Below are 27,906 nucleotides of genomic sequence, written 5' to 3'. Positions count from 1 at the left end.
TCCCTCCTTTTAGAAGACGGTAATTTAACAGGAGTAGAACATTCCACTACTGACATGATTAATGTTGCCGAGCAGCTCACAGTTTCTTTCCCACCCCCACGCTGACAGGAGACTAAGTAGGATTCCATCGTTAACGTTACTCTGATAGATCTGTTATTATGACCGTGGGCTTGTGACCCAAACGCCATCCTATTCCATAGGTCTCTGGTCAAAAGTAGTGCACTGTGTAGGGAATAGGGTGCCATTGGGGACACCGTCCATAGTTAGTTGAGAGCAGTCCAGCGGTCTGAGACTGAACACAACACGAGCCGCTTCACCGTGAATCAAATAAATAAGCGCATAGTAATATTAGCTTAAACATTAAGATGTTCTATGCTGAAATCGCTCCGCCATTTCCTGGTTGCTAAAATGCTAAGATGGTTTACTTATTTTCAGTTTGTGTGGAAAAAACAGCTTGTATAGTTTAGAGCTCGGTTTCTCAAACTCGGTCCTGGGGCCCCATCTGGGGGCACATTTCCTTTTTTGCCCAAGTACTACACAGCTGATTTAAACAACAAAGTCATCATCAAGCTTTGATTATTTGAATTCGCTGTGTGGTGCTAGGGCAAAAACCAAAACGTGCACCAGGTGGGGGGGGGGGGGGGGGGGGGGCAGGACCGAGTTTGTGAAACCCTGGTGTAGAGAATCATGGTACCGTCTAAACCGCTGTAAAATACAACGTCCTATAACTAGCAATATTGGACTTTCGATTGTTTGAAGCTGGTGTACGAAACCTAAAAGTAAAAGACGCAAGAACGAAACTTCAAAACGGGAAGCCGTAGAAGTAGCGCACATAGAACAGATCAACCGCTTCGTAGACTTGCTTTCAATGAGAATGGCAACTCTATCACACACGTCTACGTGAATTTGGTCCGGTCCCCCAAAAAGTGACATATTGCGGCTTTAAAGTGATAGTTCAGCAACAATACATAGGTTTCCTAATCTATATGTATATCTATATGTATATCTATATCTATATCTATATGTATATCTATATCTATATGTATATCTATATATATATAGAGAGAGAGAGATATATATATATATATATATATATATATATATATATATATATATATATAAATAAAAGATCAGTGTGGATTGCAGTCTCTTCTTGTCCATATGCTGCTTTTAAGGTAAGGAAACACTCTAGATTTGCAATATCCCTTTAACAAGCTCCGATTAAACCCAAAACGGAGGATTGACATAGATCAAGCCTGGTCATGGATTAAAAACGATGCTCTGTAGAGAACCTCCATTGAAAGGGTTGATAGTCCACTAGCAGACTTAATCTGTGTCCAGACATCTGGCCTAAAAAGTGGAAATGAGGCAAAAAAATGAAAAGCTCAGAAAAAGCTGAATCGTGACAGCGGCGGTGAGCTCCAGAGTTAAGGGGTGGGATGGCGGTGTACTGGCAAGGCCCAGGAAATCCCAACTTTATGAGAATCATTAGCAGGTGTCAGTGTTTTCTGCCTGTGGAGGTGCCTGGTGACTTCAGCAGACAGCCAAGCCACATGTAGCCTTTTCACACAGTCGTTCTGAACCAAAATGTAATATCTGGCTCAGATGTTTTATTTTGGACATGATCCTTTTCAGCGCGGCTCTAGCGGATGCGTAACCAGGCCAGCGCACCACAGCTTGGTTTCGCTCTGTTCAGTTCGGCTCAGTCGTGTGAAAAGCCCTCTCGGTTTCAGTCTGTTTTTCTCCGTTTCATGCCTAATGAACAGGACCCAGGTGAGGATGTTGGGGGTTGGTGGCTCTCCCTTTTCTGCCCCCACCCTGCAGACAGGTCCCAGCTTTCCCCAGGCCAGCCCCTAACACAGCTCAGGTAAAGCCCTGGCCATATTCACCCTGTCGTCCGCAGCCTTGAAGCCCTGCCTGCTGCTGACGCTGAGCTCCACAGCCCCCTCTACTGGACAAGCCCACTGCTCAGCTGGCAGTAGTAGCATGTGATAGAGGAGCCAGTCAGAAACGAGAACTTCACCTTCACTTTTCAAAACGTACTCTTTCTATAGTTGTCTGTACTCTCCAATATATGCTACAGAACGACGCTCAGGAATTGTAGCCTATACAAATTTCTCTCCCCCTGTCTGGGCACAACCAGAGACCCCGCCTGCAGGAATCAGAGAAATGTTTTCCAAACGGTGTGAGTTTCCCTCTCTCTCGCTCTCTCCACCCCCCCCCCCCCCCTCTCACATGGGCACCGCTGGGCATGAGAATGAACAGAGGATGAAGGAAAAAATAAACAAAGAAATGGACAGAGAGAAGGAAAAAGAAAACATCACAGACTTGCTCAATGCTTCATTGGCATACATTGTGGCTGTACATTGTGCACGGTAATGCATATCTGTGCAGAACAGAGAGGAGGGGGGGAGATATCCATCTGTCCTGGTTGTTAATGCGTTCCTCTCCCACAACTTTCAGGACCTCAAGGCCTCTAGAGAAATCATTTCTAATACTTTATCTGTGCCTGATTGAGCTTGTCTGGCACAACGGTACCAATAGAGGTCCCAAACCCCAACCATCTGCCACTCCAGGCAGGTGAAAGCAAACACTCCCAAGTATTTGAAAGATGTCAAATAGTATTTGAACCCAGGTCTGCTGCCTAGGACCAATTCAAATTCAGCCTTGACGGCCCGGCTGTAATTCGCGCTGTTGTCAAGGGACTGGAAAGGGGACGTAACCTTGGCAACGCAAAAAACACAAAAAAAAAACAAACCTTATCAAGAGTCAGGCAACTCTTTCTTCACATCTGTCTGATATGCAGACTTATGTAGTGTCCTCTCGTCTTCCTTTCATTACACCACCTTCTATTCTGTCGCTCAATACTCCTCCCTTACATTCCTGCTGGATAAAGTCGGACATTTAAAAAAATAAAAAAAAGAGTTTGATGAATTGAAGAGACTCATTTTCAAAGATCGACTTTGTGCACCAAGTGTGTCTGAAGTGAGGACAACCTGGGTCATTATGAAGTTTAAACAACGGCAGCCAAGCACTGTGCCAGACTGTCTCAGTTCAACAGTGTCGCCAGAACCTGGGTTGGAGCTAACACAGCAGAGCTCACACACACACACACACACACACACACTGCAGGACATACTGTACAGACACACACACACACTGCAGGACATACGGTACAGACACACTGCAGGACATACGGTACAGACACACTGCAGGACATACGGTACAGACACACTGCAGGACATACGGTACAGACACACTGCAGGACACACTGTACAGACACACTGTACAGACACACACACACACTGCAGGACATACGGTACAGACACACTGCAGGACATACGGTACAGACACACTGCAGGACACACTGTACAGACACACTGCAGGACATACGGTACAGACACACTGCAGGACACACTGTACAGACACACTGCAGGACATACGGTACAGACACACTGCAGGACATACGGTACAGACACACTGCAGGACACACTGTACAGACACACTGCAGGACATACGGTACAGACACACTGCAGGACATACGGTACAGACACACTGCAGGACACACGGTACAGACACACTGCAGGACACACGGTACAGACACACTGCAGGACATACGGTACAGACACACTGCAGGACATACGGTACAGACACACTGCAGGACATACGGTACAGACACACTGCAGGACATACGGTACAGACACACTGCAGGACACACTGTACAGACACACTGCAGGACATACGGTACAGACACACTGCAGGACATACGGTACAGACACACTGCAGGACATACGGTACAGACACACTGTACAGACACACTGCAGGACATACGGTACAGACACACATCTGGTAGAGAGGAGGACAGTAGATGCACATGGTGACTTTGGTCCAGCTGCTCTCTCATTGGTTCCCAGAGTGGAAACACTTCTGGTCTCCAATCACACCACTTCAGGGAAAACTGACCAAACAATGCTGAGGGGAAAACGCACAACCCCCAAGTCATGGGACCCAGCATCCGTGGGAAATAAGCAATGAGAACTTAATTTCACTCTTACTCTGAGGAACCTTTATCTAGTTTCATTCTCTTCCCCTCCCCTATTTCTTTATTCCGCTATCACTTCCTCTCCCTCACATCTAGGCCCACCATCTCTCTCTCCCTCCCTCCCTCATCTAGGCCCACCATCTCTCTCTCTCCCTCATCTAGGCCCACCATATCTCTCCCTCCCTCATCTAGGCCCACCATATCTCTCCCCCTCATCTAGGCCCACCATCTCTCCCCCCCTCATCTAGGCCCACCATCTCTCCCCCTCATCTAGGCCCACCATCTCTCCCCCCTCATCTAGGCCCACCATCTCTCCCCCCTCATCTAGGCCCACCATCTCTCCCCCCTCATCTAGGCCCACCATCTCTCCCTCCCTCATCTAGGACCACCATCTCTCACTCCCTCATCTAGGACCACCATATCTCTCTCCCCCTCATCTAGGCCCACCATATCTCTCCCCCTCATCTAGGCCCACCATATCTCTCCCCCTCATCTAGGCCCACCACATCTCTCCCACTCATCTAGGCCCACCATATCTCTCCCCCTCATCTTGGCCCACCATATCTCTCCCCCTCATCTTGGCCTACCATATCTCTCTCCCTCCCTCATCTAGTCTCTCTCTGTCTCACTCTCATAAACCCACGATTCCCCTCCTCTCTCTCTCCCCCTGTTGTAGGCAAACCCATACCGCTGGCAGGCGAGATCGCTCAGTGCACGACACAAATGTGTGACACGACCCTCAACTATTGCCGGTGACTCATCAGCTTGAAGCAACATCTGGCTGAAGTCTAATATGATAAGGATGAGATCCGGCACCGTGTGCACAGTAAATACTACCCCACCCCTCCGCCGAGCAGCTGAGTTTACAGAGGGAGTCAGGCAGCCTTGCTTTGCTTCATCCGTCCACCATGTTCTATTCAGCAGGGCCTGGTGCCCAAATGCACCGCTGACACCTACCATCCTTTACCGTCAGACACAGAGCAGCACACTCCTATTTCAACCCTCCTTCATTTCAAGCATTTTATAGCCCGGCAGACCGGCCATAATAGATTCAACATTTTATTTAACTCGGCGAGTCAGTTAAGGACACACTCTTAATTACAATGACGGCCTAACCCCGGGCGACGCCGGGCCAATTGTGCGCCGCCCTATGGGACTCCCAATCACGGCCGGCCGAGTAACACAGCCTGGGAAACGAACCAGGGTCCGTAGTGACGCCTCGAGCGCTGAGATGCAGTTCCTTAGACCGCTGCGCCACTCGGGAGATGGAGACAGCGGCCACGTTCCAGAACGACTTAATTGTAGACGCGCTGCATGCAGCAACAAACGGAGCTATATGACATGACATCTGGCAGGCGACAGCATTGTTTCGCCTTCCTGGAACTCAACCCGTGTCTCCTGGAGCCTTGGAATGAAAAACAGGAAGACAGTTGTAGCACTAGGCGAATATTTACGCATTCAAGCAGTATCATCTCCCCATCTAGCTGTTTCTCTCCTCCCAGTCTCCTCCCAGTCTCCTCCCTCCTGTCCGTATCGATGGTCGCTAGGGTTATTTTCCATTCTCCGGCTGCGTGATCAGACTATTAGTGTCTGCTGTGTCGTTATGCAGCTCTGCTACTGGGGGAAATAGACCCCGAACCCTCCTGGCCAGAAACACATCACAGCCACTCTCTGCTATCTTTCTAGTGATGGACAACTGTTGACATCGCCACAGTGTGACTAGTTAAATAGAAACTGCTATATAAATTCATGCGATTGCAAACGCAGCCCTCTGCAATGCTACGACGGTTCCCATTGGCTCCCGACTGCGGTGAAACTGTCCTGGAACCTGCAGCCCCCCACCATGACACTAACCAGAGCGTCTGACTGTCAAGCCTCCTATTCCCTCAACCGTACACTCCGTCTCACGGGTGTGCGAGTGTGTTTGTGTCAAATCAAATCGAAATGTGTCACATACACTTGTTTAGCAGATGTTATGGCGGGTGTGGCGAAATGCGTGTTTGTGCACACATGCATACATTGGTGTGCGGTATGCTTGTGTGTGTGTGTGATTCTTTTTGCTTGTCTGTCTATCAGTTGAAAGAACAGGGAAAGGTGGAGGGAGGTCAAGAATCTATATTTTGAGGGACGGTAACCTTCAGTTTGCTAAAGAACCAAATGTGAGGAGGCTTGACTGGAAGAGAAAGGGGGGAGGAGAAGATGAAAGACCACTGATGTCAGGTCAGAAGAATGTAAGTCATGTGGGCAGGAAAGAGCCAGTTAAAAAAAATAGATTTTTTTTTTTTTAAATAAGAGGGAAGAACACAGAGAGAGAGAGAGACAGGGGAGAGCAACAGAGAGAGAGGGGAGAGCAACAGAGAGAGAGAGTGTGCAAGAGAGAGAGAGAGCGCACCAGAGAGAGAGCGAGAGAGAGAGAGAGCAACCCACACACAGAGAGAGAGAGAGCAACACACACACAGAGAGAGAGAGAAAGAGGGGAGAGCAACAGAGCGAGAGAGAGCAGAAGAGAGAGAGCGAGCAGAAGAGAGAGAGAGAGCGAGCAACAGAGAGAGAGAGAGCGAGCAACAGAGAGAGAGAGAGGGGAGAGCAACAGAGAGAGAGAGAGAGAGGGGAGAGCAACAGAGAGAGAGAGAGCAACAGAGAGAGAGAGAGAGCAACAGAGAGAGAGAGAGAGAGAGCAACAGAGAGCGAGAGCAACAGAGAGCGAGAGAGAGAGAGAGAGAGCAACAGAGAGCGAGAGGGGAGAGCAACAGAGAGAGAGAGAGAGAGAGAGCGAGCAACAGAGAGAGAGAGAGCGAGCAACAGAGAGAGAGAGAGCGAGCAACAGAGAGAGAGAGAGCGAGCAACAGAGAGAGAGAGAGCGAGCAACAGAGAGAGAGAGAGCGAGCAACAGAGAGAGAGAGAGAGCAAGCAACAGAGAGAGAGAGAGCGAGCAACAGAGAGAGAGCAACAGAGAGAGAGAGAGCAACAGAGAGAGAGAGAGAGAGAGCAAAAGAGAGAGAGAGAGAGCAACAGAGAGAGAGAGAGGGAGAGAGCAACAGAGAGAAAGAGGGGAGAGCAACAGAGAGAGAGAGGGGAGAGCAACAGAGAGAGAGGGGAGAGCAACAGAGAGAGAAAGGGAGAGAGAGCAACAGAGAGAGAGAGGGAGAGAGAGCAACAGAGAGAGAGAGGGAGAGAGAGCAACAGAGAGAGAGAGAGAGAGGGGAGAGCAACAGAGAGAGAGAGAGAGAGGGGAGAGCAACAGAGAGAGAGAGAGAGAGGGAGAGCAACAGAGAGAGAGAGGTGAGAGCAACAGAGAGAGAGAGGGAGAGAGGGGGGAGAGCAACAGAGAGCGAGAGGGGAGAGCAACAGAGAGAGAGCGAGAGCAACAGAGAGCGAGAGCAACAGAGAGCGAGAGCAACAGAGAGCGAGAGCAACAGAGAGCGAGAAAGAGAGAGAGCGAGAGAGAGCGAGAGGGGAGAGCAACAGAGAGAGAGAGAGAGAGCGAGAGCAACAGAGAGCGAGAGCAACAGAGAGCGAGAGAGAGAGCAACAGAGAGAGAGAGGGGAGAGCAACAGAGAGAGAGAGGGGAGAGCAACAGAGAGAGAGAGGGGAGAGCAACAGAGAGAGAGAGGGAGAGAGGGGGGAGAGCAACAGAGAGAGAGAGAGAGAGGGGGGAGCAACAGAGAGCGAGAGGGGAGAGCAACAGAGAGAGAGAGCAACAGAGAGCGAGAGCAACAGAGAGCGAGAGAGAGAGAGAGAGCAACAGAGAGCGAGAGAGAGAGAGAGCAACAGAGAGCGAGAGGGGAGAGCAATAGAGAGAGAGAGAGCAAGAGCAACAGAGAGCGAGAGGGGAGAGCAACAGAGAGCGAGAGGGGAGAGCAACAGAGAGCGAGAGGGGAGAGCAACAGAGAGCGAGAGGGGAGTGCAACAGAGAGCGAGAGGGGAGAGCAACAGAGAGCGAGAGGGGAGAGCAACAGAGAGCGAGAGGGGAGAGCAACAGAGAGCGAGAGGGGAGAGCAACAGAGAGCGAGAGGGGAGAGCAACAGAGAGCGAGAGGGGAGAGCAACAGAGAGCGAGAGGGGAGAGCAACAGAGAGCGAGAGGGGAGAGCAACAGAGAGCGAGAGGGGAGAGCAACAGAGAGCGAGAGGGGAGAGCAACAGAGAGCGAGAGGGGAGAGCAACAGAGAGCGAGAGGGGAGAGCAACAGAGAGCGAGAGGGGAGAGCAACAGAGAGCGAGAGGGGAGAGCAACAGAGAGCGAGAGGGGAGAGCAACAGAGAGCGAGAGGGGAGAGCAACAGAGAGAGAGAGAGAGAGAGAGAGCAACAGAGAGAGAGAGCAACAGAGAGAGAGAGCAACAGAGAGAGAGAGAGCAACACAGAGAGAGAGAGCAACACAGAGAGAGAGAGCAACACAGAGAGAGAGAGCAACAGAGAGAGCAACAGAGAGAGAGAGAGCAACAGAGAGAGAGAAAGCGAGAGTGAGAGAGAAAGAGAGCAACAGAGAGCGAGGGGAGAGCAACAGAGAGCGAGAGGGGAGAGCAACAGAGAGGAGAGAGAGAGAGCAACAGAGAGGAGAGAGAGAGAGCAAGAGAGAGAGCAAGATAGAGAAAGAGAGAGCAAGAGAGAGAAAGAGAGAGAGCAAGAGAGCGACACAGAGAGAGAGAGCGACACAGAGAGAGAGAGCGACACAGAGAGAGAGAGCGACACAGAGAGAGAGAGCGACACAGAGAGAGAGAGCAACACAGAGAGAGAGAGAGCGCAACACAGAGAGAGAGAGAGCGCAACAGAGAGAGAGAGAGAGCGCAACAGAGAGAGAGAGAGAGAGAGAGCGCAACAGAGAGAGAGAGAGAGAGAGAGCGCAACAGAGAGAGAGAGAGAGAGAGAGCGCAACAGAGAGAGAGAGAGAGAGAGAGCGATACAGAGAGAGAGAGAGAGAGAGAGCGAGAGAGAGAGAGAGAGAGAGAGAGAGCGCGACAGAGAGAGAGAGAGAGAGAGCGCAACAGAGAGAGAGAGAGAGAGCGCAACAGAGAGAGAGAGAGAGAGCGCAACAGAGAGAGAGAGAGAGCGCAACAGAGAGAGAGAGAGAGCGCAACAGAGAGAGAGAGAGAGCGCAACAGAGAGAGAGAGAGAGCGCAACAGAGAGAGAGAGAGAGCGCAACAGAGAGAGAGAGAGAGCGCAACAGAGAGAGAGAGAGAGCGCAACAGAGAGAGAGAGAGCGCGCCACAGAGAGAGAGAGAGCGCGCAACAGAGAGAGAGAGAGCGCAACAGAGAGAGAGAGAGCGCAACAGAGAGAGAGAGAGCGCAACAGAGAGAGAGAGAGCGCAACAGAGAGAGAGAGCGCGCAACAGAGAGAGAGAGAGAGCGCAACAGAGAGAGAGAGAGCGCAACAGAGAGAGAGAGCGCAACAGAGAGCAACAGAGAGAGAGCAACAGAGAGAGAGAGAGAGAGCAACAGAGAGAGCAACAGAGAGAGCAACAGAGAGAGAGAGGAGAGCAACAGAGAGAGAGCAACAGAGAGAGCAACAGAGAGAGAGAGAGCAACAGAGAGAGAGAGAGATCAACAGAGAGAGAGAGATCAACAGAGAGAGAGAGATCAACAGAGAGAGATAGCTCAACAGAGAGAGAGAGCAACAGAGAGAGAGAGCAACAGAGAGAGAGAGCAACAGAGAGAGAGAGAGAGAGAGCAACAGAGAGAGAGAGAGAGAGAGAGAGCAACAGAGAGAGAGAGCAACAGAGAGAGAGAGCAACAGAGAGAGAGAGAGGAGAGCAACAGAGAGAGAGAGCAAGAGAGAGGAGAGCAACAGAGAGAGGAGAGCAACAGAGAGAGGAGAGCAACAGAGAGAGAGAGCAACAGAGAGAGAGAGAGCAGAGAGAGAGAGCAACAGAGAGAGAGAGAGCAACAGAGAGAGAGAGAGCAACAGAGAGAGAGAGAGCAACAGAGAGAGAGAGAGCAACAGAGAGAGAGAGCAACAGAGAGAGAGAGAGCAACAGAGAGAGAGAGAGAGAAAGTGAGAAAGTGAGAGAGAAAGAGAGCAACAGAGAGCGAGGGGAGAGCAACAGAGAGCGAGAGGGGAGAGCAACAGAGAGAGAGCAACAGAGAGGAGAGAGAGAGAGCAACAGAGAGGAGAGAGAGAGAGCAAGAGATAGAGCAAGAGAGAAAGAGAGAGAGAAAGAGAGAGAAAGAGAGAGAGCAAGAGAGAGAGAGAGAGAGCGAGAGAGAGAAAGAGCGAGAGAGAGAAAGAGAGCGAGAAAGCGAGAGAGAGAAAGAGAGCGAGAGAGAGCAAGAGAGAGCAAGAGAAGAGAGCAAGAGAGAGAGCAAGAGAGAGAGCAAGAGAGAGAGAGAGAGAGAGCAAGAGAGCGAGAGAGAAAGAGAGAGCAAGAGAGAGCAAGAGAAAGCAAGAGAGAGCAAGAGAGAGCAAGAGAAAGAGAGAGAGCAAGAGAAAGAGAGAGGAGAGCAACAGAGAGAGAGGGTGAGAGCGAGAGAGCGAGAGAGAGAGAGAGAGGAGCAACAGAGAGATTGAAGAGGAGATAGCAAAAGACGGCGAGCAAGAGGGGAAGCTCAGTGAGCTGTAGCCTCAGTGTGGTCAGAGAGGATGCTGATGAGCTCATACTCTGTCATGACATAACGCTGTCTCTCTGGTGACTCAGTGTAATATTGACACGGGGGTGGCTTGCAGACTCACCCACAAATACACCCAAACTGACGGGTTTCTCCCTCTGACTCGCTGTGCCCCTCTGGGTCTTGTGAATCATTGTGGGGGCACCGGGGTGTGAGTGTGCTGTTGCTGTCTACTTTTCCCATACACAGCAGAGAGAAGATGTTTCCACGGTGAACAGGCCTGACAAGCCTGAGTGACCGTCTAGTACAGAGCATCTGCTGTCGGAGGCAGCGGACCTGGAGCAAGAAAGTCCCCACAAGCGCAGTCCCCCACCAGCCTTCTCTGAGGGAGCTCGTTATGCACACGGAAAGTATTGGACAGAGCAGATAAAACACGGGAAACAAACAAACCAGGAACGAAGATCACGAGGCAGGCCCCACTGTGCGACAGAAGGGACGTGACTATTGGTTCAGCAGTGTGACGCTGCTCATCTGCAGAACAGAATAAAAAGAAGCCTTGTCCATCACCTGGGAACATCAGCAAAATGTACTGCACCTACAGTACACAGGTGGCCCATTTCCAGCCCCCAGGTACCTCTCTGCAGAGGATTCTACCGCTGCCGACGACGTTCATCCGATCACCAAGGAGAGTTGGACAAAGCAATGTTACGGCAGCTCGTTTGCTCGGGTAACGGGAAGCAAACAGGCCAAAAAAAAAGAGTGCTGTCGCGCACACGTGCACACAGTCTGCACACAGTCTGCACATCTGATTGCCTCTCCTTCTCGCCAAGAGACACCCTGCCACACACACACACACTCCTTTTCTGCGGAGCCAGCACTTTAGGCCGTGCAGGCACTTCCTGAAGTGTCTCCGGTATTCCATAAAGACGTGAACCCAGCCAACCAGCTGAACCGGACTAGCCCTCCTCTCCCTCTCTCCATCACCACAGCAGAAATGAGGAGGAGGAAGTGGTTTCAGCGCACACACACACACACACACACACACACACAAGCAGTCTCTAAAACTATCAGTGGAGATTCCTCTGTGCGGGCGAGGTGAAGGGGGCAGCCGTGCACCTCGCAATAAGGCCACACCCTGGTCTGGGATCAGATTTTCTCACACTTCCTGGTTTAGAGGCTACACTGCTAAACTGATCCTCGGGGACAAGTGATTAGCCACCATCTTTCCTCCACCGATCATCTCAGTTGAGGCGAGTCTGACCCTGGCCTCAGCACAACAGGTCAATGGCAAATCAACCAACAAAGGCAATTTCTCTCATTCACACAGCAAACAAGCCTTTGGAGTCAACAGGGGCGAGCTGAGACTCGCAGTGGGAGGACCTCCCAACAGCCCTTCACCATGTCTTTTGTCCCCGTCCCAATATCTGGGAGACTGCCGTGCACACCAGCTGGAACTCATAAAGTACAGTACAAATAGGGCAGATGAGCCCGTCCTCCCTCCCTCCCTGGTCTCCTCCTCCAGGCTAGAGGGGCCCTCTCAGGCTTATTTATACCCACACAGCCTTATATGGGCAGCTCCCGCTACCGGCAGCAGGCTGAGGGGTATGAAGTGCAGTTTACATACACACTTCCATCCCTGGTCATCTGCGCTCCCTATGATCTATAGCGATCGAATACCAATACTGGCAACACGCCCTTTTCTCAACTCCTCCACTCAGTCCCCTTTTCCTTGTCCCTCCATCCTCCCCGAGCTAAATATGCGAGGGAGCAAGGACATTTCCTTCCTCTCCGGCAGCGCGGGGTGAAAGGTCGTGTTTAGAGATGTTTATGCTTTGCTTACTGTCACAGATCCACTGTAAACGGAGGGAATCAGAAGCACTTGGGGCGAGTTGTCAGAATGTCTAACGCTGCCTTTCCTGTTCCCTCGGTGTGGCTTCTCGTGCCGATCCGACACCAGTAACACCTGCCCTGCTGCCCGAACAAAGGACTACAGAACGGATTTGGCATACCGCTGCCAAAAATCCTCTGTCCAATTCCCTCTACTCCTCTCCGGCACTAGATCTATCCTACAGCATATCAAAACGGCAGAACCAATTCCCTCTACTCCTCTCCGGCACTAGATCTATCCTACAGCATATCAAAACGAAAGAACCAATTCCCTCTACTCCTCTCCGGTACTAGATCTATCCTACAGCATATCAAAACGACAGAACCAATTCCCTCTACTCCTCTCCGGCACTAGATCTAACCTACAGCATATCAAAACGACAGAACCAATTCCCCCCGCACATATATCTGTCATTTCTCCTCACTTCTCTAACCAAAACACTGTTACAACATACCGCATTGACTCCCAGCTGCAGACGGTGCCAGACATGCAGCACACGGCCACACCCAGACAAACAGGCTCCGACTACCGCTAGGCTGCTCATACGAACATATAGGACAGGAGCCTAGGGACAAGGGGACAGGAGCCTAACAGAGCAGGGCCCGTACTCATGCAGGGTATCCGAGTAAGAGTCCTAGGATCAGGTCCCCTCTCATTCAATATGATTTGAAAGGCAAAACTGATCCTAGATCAGCATTCCTACTCAGAGCTGCTTTGTGAATATGGTTCAATACTAGAGTATCCATATTGTCCAAAGCAATGACACCACACACACACACACACACACTAGATAAAGGCTTTGGAGAAGGGAGAATTGTAATTAAACCCACCATATGATGCGAGATGGTGTGTGGTTTGACTTTGCAATAAATTCAGCAATCTAGGACTGATGAAACTTCAGACTTAAACAGGGGCCCCCACGGAGCAGGTATAAGCAAGCACAGCCTCTTTCCCAAACGGAAGCTCTCAACAGTCTGGGGACAAATGCACTTCACATTGCAACATCTCTGGAATCTTGTCCCCAACCAGCCACAGAGCAGAGTCAGGGGTCAGGCTGCTTAGATGACAATACACAGACAACAGCTGAAGCAATGACACACACACATATCTTTCCACACACACACACACACACGTCTCTGTGGCAGGTCATTGGTTATTATTACTACCCACGAATGAGCAGGCAGCACTGTAATCATGACTACACAATGACACACAGACGAGCGCCCTCCCCGCCGTCTCATTCTACGCATCCCCCCAATTACTGGACACACACACACACACACACACACGGCAGAGAGAGAGAGGGCCTGAACACACAGGGCTTAGCTGGCTCCTCTCCTAAGGGGCCAGTCAGGACAGAGTTAGAGGATCAGATGACTGCTGACAGGAGCTTATTGTGAGACAGGCCTATAGGCAGCAGCGTGCGGGTGGATCACACTGAAGGAACCGCCCCGTGCACTAAGCAGGCTATCCACCCAAGCACATAGTTAAACCCAACCTGGACGTAGACTTGGGTGTGACATGAATGTCCCGCTGCGTGTCCCATAGAGTGAGGTGAGGCTATAGTGTGTGTTTGCGTGGGAGTTCTGTACGGACAGAGGTGTGTGTGTGTGTGTAGTGGGAGCAAAACATAGGCCATGGGGGTGAGGGATCCTTAAGAGATGATGCCAGGTGTCACTCCATTTTTGTTCCACCTCCTCTTATCAAGCCCAACCTCCTTGGCAGTGTTTGCATTCGCTCACTCTCTCCCTCACAGCCGGGCCAAGCGCTTATCACGCCCTGCTCCGCTTGAAACAGAAAGACTCACAGCGGTCGCAGCTGAATGAAAAGCAAAAAAACTATTATTTCATAGAGTATGTGACAGTACACTGGAAGGTTTTGGAAAGTCTCGTTTGAACAGGTGATACATCAAGTCTATTCTACATGCATCAGAAGAGATAAAATGAGGCCTGTTGGTGCTGGCAGAGGAACTTTGCAATATCCTTGTCTAATTCAGAGCGCTACATTTAATTCATCCTATCAGTGGTAAACTCATTGTGCTCGTTTGACTAATGGGTTCGCCAATCCAGGGGCTCTACTGTAATGGCGTTGACATTCATCAATCCATTACCATGACAGACAGAGAAGACACTTCCTACTAGTTTAACTATTACCCCCCCCCCCCCCGGCTGGCGTTCAGATAGAAATGTATGACGTAGAACAACCGGGCTACAATCATGCCTCTCTGACAGCTGGCATATGGAATCACATCATCTTTACTCGTGACCTTTATCTGCAACATTCCACAACGTCGTGTCCTGCTGAACGCAGCCCTGTACAAATCCATCTGGCCTGAATACTTGTTTTCCGATTTACCCCCCCTCCTCCTACACCACGTTGAGTGATTGACAGTACAGGGTTGGGTCAACACAAGGACACACCTGGTTGGGTTTGCCGTCGGCTTACAGCCCAGGCAGTCATGGAGAGTACCTGGGCAAAGGTTAACGTGCAGGCGGCCTGACAGGCTGGCCAATCAGGAAGAGCGGGGGGGGTTGCTGGCCAATGTCCCAGCGTTGGCAACCACACTGAAAGGAACTAAATTGATGTACAGTCACTGTATCCAACGTTCCTTGCTAGCCTGGTCCCCGATCCGTTTGTGCCGCCTCGACAAAGAGGTGGCAATGACATTGAGGAGTTGGTAAAACAACACAAAACAGATCTGGGACCAGGGTATATCCATGACTGGTCAGCTTCTCAGAGGACCACAATACACACAACAGGTAGGTGGACAGGTAGGACTCTAGCTGGTACACAGAGTGTGGGAACGAACACAGTGGGACACAACAGGTAGGTGGACAGGTAGGGCTCTAGCTGGTACACAGAGTGTGGGAAAGAACACAGTGGGACACAACAGGTAGGTGGACAGGTAGGGCTCTAGCTGGTACACAGAGTGCCAGCAGAGAGGGAACACACGGGCCATTTACAGGCTATGAGTGTTGTACAGTCATTGGGTAAAGAAGTACGGCCGGAAGGAGACCAGTATCGCGGCAAGGAAACAAAACACAAAGTGGATTTAACTCCTTTTGGGAAAACGGCCCTGATATTGGAAACAAACATCATTCTGCTGTCACCCAGAGTCACATGTATTTTCTAAGTTAAAGCAATATAGTACCTGCAGCAGGTTTTTAAAAGGACCCAAGAGTGGTCCGCATCGTGTTTTCATTTTTGCCATGGACAAAATATTGCGATACTGGTATCGTCACAGCCCAACAACGAGGTGCAGGTCCACAGTGACAGGTCCATAAGGCTACAGGTTATCTACCACAGAAAGGGGCCATTTTCTTAGTGAGCACATACCTCGTTCATCTGAGCGGAGCAGGAGGGCTGGAATACAACGAGCCACAAAGTTAATAGAATAAGTAGTTATGAAGCCCCAGACATGCTTATAGCAGGTTATAAAGCCTTGTTCGTGCAGGCTTTGAGTAAAGGGTTACTGAAAGCAGCACTGAAACTACAGGAGTCTCCAGTCTGGGCAGAAGGCATTGCGTCCAAGTGTTGCCCATTTATTAGAGAAGACGTGGTGATTATCGTGATACAAGGACGCACGCACAAACCATCACTAAAATGCTTGTATACTTTGCACTCCAGTCAGTGAGCTCAAAGTGAACAATGAACTAAATGTTCATTCATAAAAGGCTTTTTAAACTCCTATATTGCAACAATACCACAATTCAATCATGGCATCATACCCAGGGATGTTACAGGCTTACTAGGTCAACTGGTACCAATTCCTATGTTTTGTTTAACGGAGCAGAAGTACCACAAAGTGAAGGATTAGCGATGGAAAGCGGATCTCTAAGCCACACCCCCTTTCCTTTCTCTTCCCACAGCCCTTCACTCTACCCCTGTCCGTCAGGTTTATCAGTGTGAATGTGTGTGTGTGTGTGGAGGGGGGGGGGGGGCTAGTGTAGGTCTCGAATTCTGAGACACATCATACTCGACCAGTCATACTCACTAGGCACGAAACGGAAAGAAACCTGAACAAAACAGGGAGGTACCACCTGAAACCGTCCCATAACAAAAAGCCCATTTCCCTTTTCTGTTACACATCATTTAGAAAAGCTGTGTTACTGTGTGCCTCACAACGAACACAATCCAGGTTTGACTGAGCCAGAAGGGTTCCCCAGTCTGATAGTAGTTTGCTCCTGATAGGAAGCGAGACTTGGTAGCAGGGCGGGGCCCTCTACTCTTAGGCCGGGACATTTCTGGTGGAAAAGCCACAGCTAAAAGTAGACAAACTCCAGATCGTCCAACCGGCACAGTTCATGACTCATGCAGCACTCTACATTGACTCACTACCAGACTCGCATTCTACCAGACTGACTCATTCCATAAATACACTCAACAACCCAACGCTGGACTTGGACTGAAATAGGTGCCGGAACTCATTTTGGGTTCCGGTACTGTTTATATTTAGATGCAGGATCTCCACAATACTTTTGAGCTAATATTCTAGAAGAGGAACAGGAGCTGGAGGAGTAGAACATTTGAGGTGATGGTACTCCGCTCCGGTGAACTCCTGCCCAGGTCAAGCATGGCCTCCACCTCTTCTTCGTTCTCCAAAAGCGCTCTCATAGACATACCTCAGACGTCTGACCAGTAGTATGTTGACGCGGGCGAGACTCAAAGCAAAAGCACACGTTCTCTCCCGCGCGCCTCACTTGTCACCCGCTGCTCTCCTCGCTCTCTTGTCATAGGAGCTCCCAAATCAATAAGTAGTGTGTTTCTCCCACCATTTCCCCCCATCAGTCGGTCTCCGTCGTTCTTTCCCACTCCCCTTCCTAGACCACCATATACTTTTGCTGTCTAAATAGAAACAGGCTGTGGCCCAGACTCCATGTCCTCCTCCACTAACTCATGGACGTTGGCAGATCCACTCCCACCAGGGTGTGAAACATCAGTGTGGCCTTGCTGTCTACCACAGTATTTGGTGGTTTATTGGGATCCCCGTTAGCTGTAGCGAAAGCAGCAGCTACTCTTCCTGCGGTGCACACAGAACATGAAACATGACACAGAAGTACATCGACATGGCTGTTTTCAGGGCAGCGTGTCCCAGACATGCCCCATCTCTCGGTTTTCAAACTCCGGGCAGAATGTGTGTGACACGCCACACCTGTGAAACCATAGCTCGCTGAGAAAGTACAGTACTTTTGCAAGCTGTCCCTAGGTCCACTAATTCACAAGGCCTGGACGAATGTTGTCGAGACCTTTTATCATTTGACCAAGAGCTTTCCTATTCTAATACATAATCTCCCTCCTCATCCCCTCTCAATCTTTGTTCGTCAGGCTCTAGTACAAACGTTCATCTGTTTCAACTAACAAGGTAATCCAAGAAACTGCAAGAAACTGCAGTGTTGGTGACTTTGGTGGTGAGTGTTTCGTGGGGGGGTCAGAGGTTGTCGAAATGGTTTAGGGCAATCAGCCAGGCAGCCATGTTGGCCAAGTTTGAGTAGTAAGCCCTGAGGGTTTCCCGTTAGAGGTGGAAGAGGCCAAGGCACTGAGGCAGGTGGAGCCAATAAGTCTCCTGGGGTAAGGCTCTGCAGCACCGACAGCTGGTTCTGTGACGAGAGGGTCACAACAAGACGAGGTCTGCAGAGCCGCCCATGTCACCACCATTGAGTTCACACACACAACACATATTGGCTGGTCACATGTAGCAGCTGATGACAAAAGCATTTGCTGTTGTGGTGGTGGTGTGTATTGTATTGGGGGGGGGGGGGGGGGTCTTTAAATAACATAAAACAGAATTGCCCAATGGCAAAGTGATACATGCAAAAAGGATATTATGCAAACAATGTGGTGGGGTCAAGCAGAGGGTTATATTTGGCTCTGTGAACGCTGCTGTCAGAATCTCAAGCTTTGTGAGACAGAGCTGGGAGGTGCCTAAATATCAGTAGAGTGCAGACAGCTGGGAAAAAGCTCAACCCTGGAATTATTCTGCCTTGGGCTAAAACTGGAATCCTTGTAGGTGAACTTCTTTTTAGGGAGGGGGGAAAATCACAGCATCCCTCTGAGCTAGTCGAATGGAAAGTCTTGGCTACAGTTAAACAGCAGACAAAATATCCCCAAGAAGTTCTGTTGTGGGAAAAAAGTACTGACAACAACACTGATTGGTTTTAGTGCTTGCCTAACTCAACAATTGAACAAACGAACAAACAAAAAAAATCACCATGATGAATCTGCAGGTTTATTTGTTTTTAGTACTGGATCTACACATACACAGCCATAAGATGTGAGTGGAGAGCAATGCCACATCTCAAGCCTGGATACAGTCGTGGTTGGACAGGTGGACACTCACAGTCCTGTTGACATAACCCCAGGTCACCCAAGACACTCACACAGCTACCCACAAACCACCAGGCAGCTTAGTCTAGTTAGCCCATTTAGTGATACTACACAAACGATCTGGTTTTAACTACTACGACAGGTACTTTAATTCTCCAATGTATGGGATCGTGAGGCTATTAGGAGTGGCTGGCTGGCTGGCAGTCGTCCTGACAGGGCATGGATTGGCAGTTGTTACATCACGCAAGGCATGACTGCCAGCCACTCCTAAATAGCCTCATGATCACATACATTGGCGAATTAAAATATTGTCGTAGTAGTTAAAACCAGATGGCCTCGTCGCCGACTTGCAACATTGTCACAAATATGAAGCACGCAAACTTCTTCCCGCTACAAAATAACTTCGTAACAGCCTGTTTAGAAAACGGGGGCGAAACAAGGTACCTCAAGATATACATACCTTAAATTATCCGAAGTCGTGGTTTACTTTGCCCCGATGTCTCTTCGCCGGTAGGCTACAAAAAGACAGCAGTCTGTTCCGTCTCTCGTTGAACCCAGATTCAACTCCCGTCTCGATGTGACCAGTCCTTTCAGCGGTTCCTCGTTACTGATCCAACAAGCAACTACAATCTGGCGGCTGTAATTCTACTGAAGGTTTTTTCTCCACCGCTTTAGTAGCCTAGATTATCCACCACTTTTCACCTATTTCAAATGATCTTACACTTTATTTTTATTTTTTTAAGAGTAGCGTTGTCTAGCAAGTGCACTTCAAGTATACAACAGCAGTAATTTTAAGCCATAAAAAAAATATTATTATATTATTCTGAGTATTTGAGTCCCCTGTTGAGTCGTGGAACATGTCAGTAATTTCCTCTCCCTCTTTCAAACACGCAACAGCCCTTATGCTGCGTTCATAACCTATTGGGAACGTGGTAGTTACCAGTTGTGAAGTCGTAAATACAAGTTGGATGCATTCACGTGCTTTGAACTCGTTGAAAAAACGCCGAGTGGCTAATGATCAACAAGCTGCATTAACCATGAACTAAAATAACAGCTATCGTGCTTGTAAAAGCAAAGTGAATTCTAAATGCCTGTGAAACCTTAGCCTATGTATTTTTGTTTAAATGTGTATAAAGTTTGTCTGTTATTTGGTATATTGCGTTATATTCGTATAAAAGTAATGGTTGTAAACAAATGATCGTGTTCCAAAAACATATAATAGATTGCTTTTTTTTTTTTTTTTAATTGTTGTTACAGTAAACTGCTGTTTTCAAAAGGTAATTTTGAAAAGAAGTTGGAGAAGTTGGAGCGCAGAAGTTATATGCGGCAATTACATGCTAACTGGTTATAGTTATGCACGTTCCGCGTTCAACCAGTTAGCAAGACAGACATTTCGGAGTTTCCTAGTTCCAACCGGGGCGGCAGGGTAGCCTAGTGGTTAGAGCGTTGGACTAGTAACCGGAAGGTTGCAAGTTCAAACCCCCGAGCTGACAAGGTACAAATCTGTCGTTCTGCCCCTGAACAGGCAGTTAACCCACTGTTCCCAGGCCGTCATTGAAAATAAGAATTTGTTCTTAACTGACTTGCCTGGTTAAATAAAGGTAAAATAAAAAAAATAAAATAAAACCAGCACATTACGGGGCAATAGACGACTTTCCCACTTGCAAGTATGACTTGGAAGGGCATTCAAGTGAATTTTCCCCAGTCGTATATGGTAAATACTACCTTCACACTTGGTTATGAACACAGCATAGATACCAGGAAGTACTCGACCCATCCCACAGATTTAAGGAGTAATATCATTTGTTTTACATCAAACTGTTTTCAACAGGCGTAACACTAAATAGGCTATATGGGAAGTAGTCTATGCAATGTTTGCATTGGATAGCCCTGTGTGAACCTAATGTTGCACTGTGAGAGCACACTTCCTTGCCAATTCAATGTTTGCCTATATGGATTGTATGCCTATAGGGAGGGATGTTTGCCTATAGCTCCTACCCTAAGAATAACATATGGGTTGAGAGTGCTTGTAAATAGTGTTGTACTGGTGAGAATATGCCGTTAAATCCTGAACGAGAAAAGAAAAACCGCCGACGGCATTCAACTCACTTTCCCTTCGCTGACTTTGTAGTAGTGTTCTTCTCCCCTCTACTGTCAGTAGACCTGTCACTACACCTTCTGTCCGCGTCCTACCATGCATTGCGTGGTTGGTTCTTGGAAAGGGTGTGGCCGCTATGCGACTTTTTAATCAGATCTGTGGCAGCAAGTTCAACAATTTGATATGTTAATGTTATTCTAGTATATTATGCACATTCTACTGTCATAGTAGGCTACAGGTCTGAGGCTTGTACACCTTAACGAAAGTCCACTGTCAGCATTGCTTTATTATTGTCAGCATTTTTAAATGGTGCCATATTACATCAACCCTTTCCCATGTGAAGGTAACCTTTGCAGTTCAATTGCCTGCCTTTATGTGATAATGGACTGCAATATGGCACCCCTGCCAGAAGGGGTAGTGATCGATTCAGTACTGTAGCCCACCTCTCTCACTCTCACACACACACACACACCACCCAGATTTGCTAGCCCTCCTCACTCTGCTTTAATTATGCTGGGAGGAAAGGTTGTATCCTGTTGACAAGGCCCTGTTCATTGGAAAGACAGACTGTACTCCAGGGAGTGTCTCTGTCTCTCGCCACAGAATCTGTGTGAAACTGGAAAAGGGCATTGTTCCTTTCTCGATAAGGAATGAGAAAATGGTGTATATGATATGCCTACTCATTAACTCGTACACTACTCTTGTGCCTTCAGATCACAAGTCCACATGTTCAATCTCACACACACACACACACACACACACACACACACACACACACACACACACAATCAGAGGCACAAGAGGGTGATGTGACCATGTTGGGATGCATGTTCTGTCTTTTCCTCACCTACATTCTGTACCATTCCCGTCATTAGCCATTCCTGCTCACCGAACGAACACGAGGCTCAAACTGAACTTGATAAAACTAAGATTTATCAGATGACGTTAATAACGTCTCACCGGTTGGACGCTATAGATCTCAATCTATTCCTGAGATCCAAGTTGGTCAAAGTTGGTTTGTGTACGAGTCCAACATTCCCTTAACCTCCACTGCTTTCTGTGGCACAGCCTTGTTGTTTCACCATATGCTGTCTGATTTAAAGCCCCACACCCTGCATTCCTTAGATTGTGTGAACTGGAGACTCAGTCCCACCCGCTCGATCACCACTCTCTCACATTCACCAGGAACTTGTGCAATCCCCATTCCATAGGGAAACATGTAACCCTTCTTTACATTGATAATGTGCTATGTTAATATCATTATTTAAGTGGCAATCGGCCAATCAGTTGGTTTGGATTTTCTTATTGTTTATCATTTGTTTATTCAAATTGCCTTTCCCGGCATTCATTTTCTGCTGTATACTTTTCCGAATCTGTATTTACATTGGATGACGTTTTTCACGCCTCTCCAAACACACTGAAGTAGACAGCACATTATGAGCCCTGTGTAACATTTTTGACTTGGCACTCTGCTGGACCGGCATGCATAATCAACATCAATGGCCTAGCAGGTGTTTTCTGACTGCGGGCACTGAGTGGAAAAATCGAATGAGGATGATATCGATTGCACTCTGTCAAGCCAACTATTTGGCACAAACAAATTTACCATACATAGTCGAGCCGCTTGGAGGCTCGACTCTTCACCCCAATTAAGGTAACACCAACCTCCTGTGGTCAGGCGAAAACCAGAGTGAGCGGCCAAGGTGAACAACTTTTTCCCCGTGAACAGTGAACCTCTAAAATGATACATCAGCTCTACTTCCACACAGGCAGATCCTAGCCTGGTCCCATACATGTTTGTGCTGTCTTGCCAAGGTTGGCAAAGTTAGCAAGAGAGCACAAACAGATCTAGGACCAGGCTAGGGAAATCCCACTCTAGGATAGCTAGTTATTTCAAGTGTATGAGGAGTGAGCAGGTTGAATGGATGGGCTCACCTTGGTGCAGCTGTGGCAGTAGCTCTCTCCATTCTTCCCAGGGGACAGGATGATCTCACCTGTAGGGATCAACTGGATCCTCAGCTCCATCGTGGTCGCTCTCTCTCTCGCTTTCCTTCTCTCTTTCTCGATCCCTCGCTCTCTCCCTCTCTCTGTCCTCTGTCCACTTACTCGGGTCCTTCTGACAGCGTAGCAATGAATTCAACCCCCCCCTCGCACGTTTGTAAAAATTCCTCCCCTTAACGTCGGTGAGAGTAATAGGGAAGTTTCTGTTACACTGTCAAGAGAAAGAATGAAAATTAAAACTAAAGTAGAAAAATATTATTTTACTGGCCGCACATGCAGGGATTTACATGTATGCTTCTTTTCTCAGTTATCTAACGAGGCCAAGACAGTCAAAGCACAAGGATGTTTCCTGCTTCTGTGCAGAGTGCTCTAGTGCGAATTTCCCCTTAGAAGGCAAAGGATATGTGTTGATGGTCACAGTGTCAGGCTCTCTTTCCACAGCCGGCCCGCAGTATAATTGATGTCCCTGCACACCAGATCGCTGTGGCGCAATGCACTCTGGGTTGGCCCGGGTATCAGGGCTTCCTCCTGGACCCATGCATCCTGTCTCGGACATCCCCACGTTCACAGGGTAAACACCAGAGGAACCTTCTCTCTCCTCATGTTTCCCCTGGCTATTTGAATTACATTTTTATTTTTTTATTTAACCTTTATATTTAACTAGGCAAGTCATTTAATAACAAATTCTTCTCTACAATGACGGCCTACTTGTAAAGCCCCTTGTACAACTGGGAGACACACGTAAACGCCACATGCACCCCCCACCTCTCCAAAAAAAAATAAGAGACTTGTGCCTCTTGTGTGTCTAGTGTCTTCGGTTTCCTCTTCCCAAGTGATACACAAATTAATGTAGACAGGCAGATGGTCAGAGGGTCATCAGACTGTCGGCTGGAAGCAGAGACATTGTGACCATATCTCTGTCTGGAGTGACAGAATGGTATATATATATACACACACACAGACGAACCCATTGATCTTTGCTGTGACAATGACTGCCCTCAGTGCCCTGTGACCTCTCCCAAGGTTCCTGTTTGTTCCTTCGTACAGCATCTTCTCAGCATCCTCTCAGTCACACCCTTTAAAAGCTGCCCTCCCTAGACCACTGACGTCCAGGGATCTCAGCAATGCCACCGCACCAAATTAATGATCAACACTGATATGGGTTGAATATCAATGATAGATTGAGTTTTGCTGAGTCTGGAGTTGTATCATGGGTCTGGGTGTATGAGTGGCGAAGGAAACGCGGCTCTATATTACTGTATGTTTTGGGTCGTCAATATGGTCAGTCAGTGGTGGGATTTGTGGTGAGGGTGACTGAGAATATGTATAGAAACTGATTGTGGTTGTGTTGAATAGTGTTTTGGGGAAAGTGTGTGTGGTGTAGTGGGCTGTGGGCTGTGTCTCTTCTGTAACTTCTGTGTTACTGTTCCTTCTTATCCTCCATCACAGTGTTCCCCAGATGTGTGTGTTCATCATAATTTGTGTACGGCCTTGTGAACATGCAGATATGTGTGTGAGAGCATGGCTGTTTGTACAGTGCATTCGGAAACTATACAGACCACTTCCCCTTTTCCATATTTTGTTGCGTTACAGCCTTATTCTAAAATGGATTTAAAAGCGAAAACAGGTTTTTTGAAATCTTTGTACATTTATTAAACATAAACAACAGAAATACCCTATTTACATAAGTATTCAGACCCTTTGCTATGAGACTCGAATTTGAGCTCAGGTGCATCCTGTTTCCATTGATCATACTTGAGATGTTTCTACAACTTGATTGGAGTCCACCTGTGGTAAATTCAATTGATTGGACATTATTTGAAAAGACACACACCTGTCTATATAAGGTCTCAGAGTTGGCAGTACATATCAGAGCAAAAACCAAGCCATGAGGTCGAAGGAATTGTTCATAGAGCGCCGAGACAGGATTGTGTTGAGGCACAGAACTGGGGAAGGGTACCAAAACATTTCTGCAGCATTGAAGGTCCCCAGGAACACAGTAGCCTCCATCATTCTTAAATAGAAGAAGTTTGGAACCACCAAGACACTTCCTAGAGCTGGCCCAAACTGAGCAATCGGAGGAGAAGGGCCGTGGTCACTCTGACAGAGCTCCAGAGTTCCTCTGTGGAGATGGGAGAACCTTCCAGAAGGACAACCATCTCTGCAGCACTCTACTAATCAGGCCTTATGGTAGATTTTCCAGACGGAGGCCACTCCTCAGTAAAAGGCACATGACAGCCCACTTGGAGTTTGCCTAAAGGCAACTAAAGGACTCTCAGACCATGAGAAACAAGATTCGCTCGTCTGATGAAACCAAGATTGAACTCTTTGGCCTGAATGCCAAGCATCACGTCTGGAGGAAACCTGGCACCATTCTTTTGGTGAAGCATGGTGGTGGCAGAATCATGATGCGGGGATGTTTTTCAGTGGCAGGAACTGGGAGACTAGTCAGGATCGAGGGAAAGATGAATGGAGCAAAGTACAGAGAGATCCTTGATGAAAACCTGCTCCAAAGCTCTCAGGACCTCAGACTGGGACTAAGATTCACCTTCCAACAGGACAACAGCGCTAAGCACACAGCCAAGACAATGCAGGAGTGGCTTTGGGACAAGTCCCTGAATGTCCTTGAGTGGCCCAACCAGAGCCTGGACTTCAACCCGATCATCTTTGGAGAGACCTGAAAATAGCTGTGCAGCAACGCTCCCCATCCAACCTGACACAGCTTGAGAGGATCTGCAGAGAAGAATGGGAGAAACTCCCCAAATACAGGTGTGCCAAGCTTGTAGCGTCATACCCAAAAAGACTCGAGGATGTAATCACTGCCAAAGGTGCTTCAACAAAGTTCCAGAGTAAAGGGTCTGAATACTTATGTAAATGTGAGTTTAAGTTTTTTTCTTTTTAATACATTTGCCAAAATGTCTGAAAAAAAAATGTTCTTTGCCATTTATGGGGTATTGTGTGTGTAGATTGATAAGAGGGGGTAAATGATTTAATACATTTTAGAATAAGGTTGTAATGTAACAAAATGTGGGAAAAAGTCAAGGGGTCTGAATACTTTCCGAAGCACTGTACATGTGGTGGTAGTGGGCCCTTGGTGTATGTCTTCCTACAGTGTCTGGGGGCTGCTGAGATGGGAAGTGACAGTGACACACATCCTTTGACCTGTGACATGCGCCCGAGGTATTCCTGATATCTGGGCATCAACAGGAAACAGTGGCCTTGACGCAGCAAGACCTCAGCCCGGGCTCAGCCTAGCAGACTGTTGTGGATGAGAAGAGAGAAGAGAACACACACTGACGTCCCTGAAACATACTGGGAAGAGTAAGAACTGTAACAGAAGGCAGCTAGAACCAGAAATGGACATGGAAAAAAGATTCTGAGAGCAAAAGGGGTTGCAACTCAAAAAAAGATTCAACACCAAAAGTAATGACCTTTTAAATTACCCTCTATGTAGCATGACCTTGCTTATGCATTTACATATTGTTTATGAAGACTTATTGAATGCCCTATAAAGCCTTTATGTGTTGTGGTTCGTTGAAAGTGTGATCGCTAATAGTGTACTTTTCTGAGACATTTTTCAAGCTCAAGGATATAGTTTGTTGTTTACACTGATCACGGATAAGATATTGTGAGTTTCCAAAAACAATGCAGAAGATAGTTATTAATTAACAGAAGACAGGCTCAAGGTCCTTTCCTGGCTGAAGGTTTCTACACACACTTCCTCTTTCTCAATGCTGTCCATCCTTCAACACACAAGGCGAAGGAGGCCCAACTCTCTCTCTCTCTCTTTCTCTCTATGCTGGTCTAAACTATCTTTCATGTCCTATCCGCTCACACTGTCAGGGTGATATGAGGTGTGTGTGTGTGTGTGTGTCAGAACCTGCAGCTGTTACAGTAGTGTGTGTCAAGGTGAGCCAGGCGCAGTGGGAGAACTCCTACACGACGGGCCAGTGTTCCTGAACTAGGCGTGGACACAACTTGTCACTGACAGAGAAGTCTTTAAAGGAAGTAGAGAGGGAATCGCATCCTGTTTGTGTGAGAGTGAGAGTCAGGGGCCAATCTGTGAGTAAAGGGCACGTGGGCATGGCAACGAGAAAGGGCAAGGAGGGATATGGCAGAGGTTCAAAAATATACTCTGTACTAAATCAAATCAAATGTATTATTATAGCCCTTCGTACATCAGCTGATATCTCAAAGTGCTGTAAATAAACCCAGCCTAAAACCCCAAACAGCAAGCAACGCAGGTGTACAAGCACGGTGGCTAGGAAAAACTCCCTAGAAAGGCCAAAACCTAGGAAGAAACCAGGCTATGTGGGGTGGCCAGTCCTCTTCTGGCTGTGCTGGGTGGAGATTATAACAGAACATGGCCAAGATGTTCAAATGTTCATAAATGACCAGCATGGTCAAATAATAATGATCACAGGCAGAACAGTTGAAACTGGAGCAGCAGCACGGCCAGGTGGACTGGGGACAACAAGGAGCCATCATGCCCGGTAGTCCTGAGGCATGGTCCTAGGGCTCAGGTCCTCTGAGAGAGAGAAAGAAAGAGAGAAAGAGAGAGAGCATACTTAAATTCACACAGGACACCGGATAGGACAGGAGAAGTACTCCAGATATAACAAACTGACCCTAGCCCCCCGACACATAAACTACTGCAGCATAAATACTGGAGGCTGAGACAGGAAGGGTCAGGAGACACTGTGGCCCCATCCGATGACACCCCCGGACAGGGCCAAACAGGAAGGACATAACCCCACCCACTTTGCCAAAGCACAGCCCCCACACCACTAGAGGGATATCTTCAACCACCAACTTACCATCCTGAGACAAGGCCGAGTATAGCCCACAAAGATCTCCGCCACGGCACAACTCAAGGGGGGGCGCCAACCCAGACAGGAAGATCACATCAGTGACTCAACCAACTCAAGTGACGCACCCCTCCTAGGGACACCCCTCCTAGTTACTGAAGTAACTAACAGGAATAAGCTAGCGCTATCTCCCAGGGGTGACTG

At 48.3% G+C, this 27,906-nt stretch overlaps 1 protein-coding gene across 4 annotated transcripts in view; it reads right to left on the bottom strand.

Moving 5' to 3' along the window:
- Positions 1-23,327, bottom strand: part of LOC139383187 (unconventional myosin-Ic-like) — a 52,074-nt gene extending 28,747 nt beyond the window's left edge. For 2 of the 4 annotated variants that reach the window (XR_011628705.1, XM_071127622.1), the window contains exon 1: positions 22,829-22,979. Coding sequence is in view for 2 of the 4 variants with exons in the window: in XM_071127622.1 (XP_070983723.1) it covers positions 22,829-22,918 (90 nt within the window). In the remaining 2 variants the exon portion in view is untranslated. Of the gene's footprint in view, positions 1-19,255; positions 19,698-22,828 lie in introns of those variants that run through there. The other 2 variants (XM_071127621.1, XM_071127626.1) reach the window with 2 other exon arrangements.
- Between the last annotated feature and the right edge of the window lie 4,579 nt (positions 23,328-27,906).

This window comes from Oncorhynchus clarkii, chromosome 24 (assembly GCF_045791955.1).
Source record: "Oncorhynchus clarkii lewisi isolate Uvic-CL-2024 chromosome 24, UVic_Ocla_1.0, whole genome shotgun sequence".
NCBI classification, from domain to species: domain Eukaryota; kingdom Metazoa; phylum Chordata; class Actinopteri; order Salmoniformes; family Salmonidae; genus Oncorhynchus; species Oncorhynchus clarkii.
Note: the sequence above shows the minus strand (reverse complement) of the source record. Positions and strands in the feature narration are given on the sequence as shown.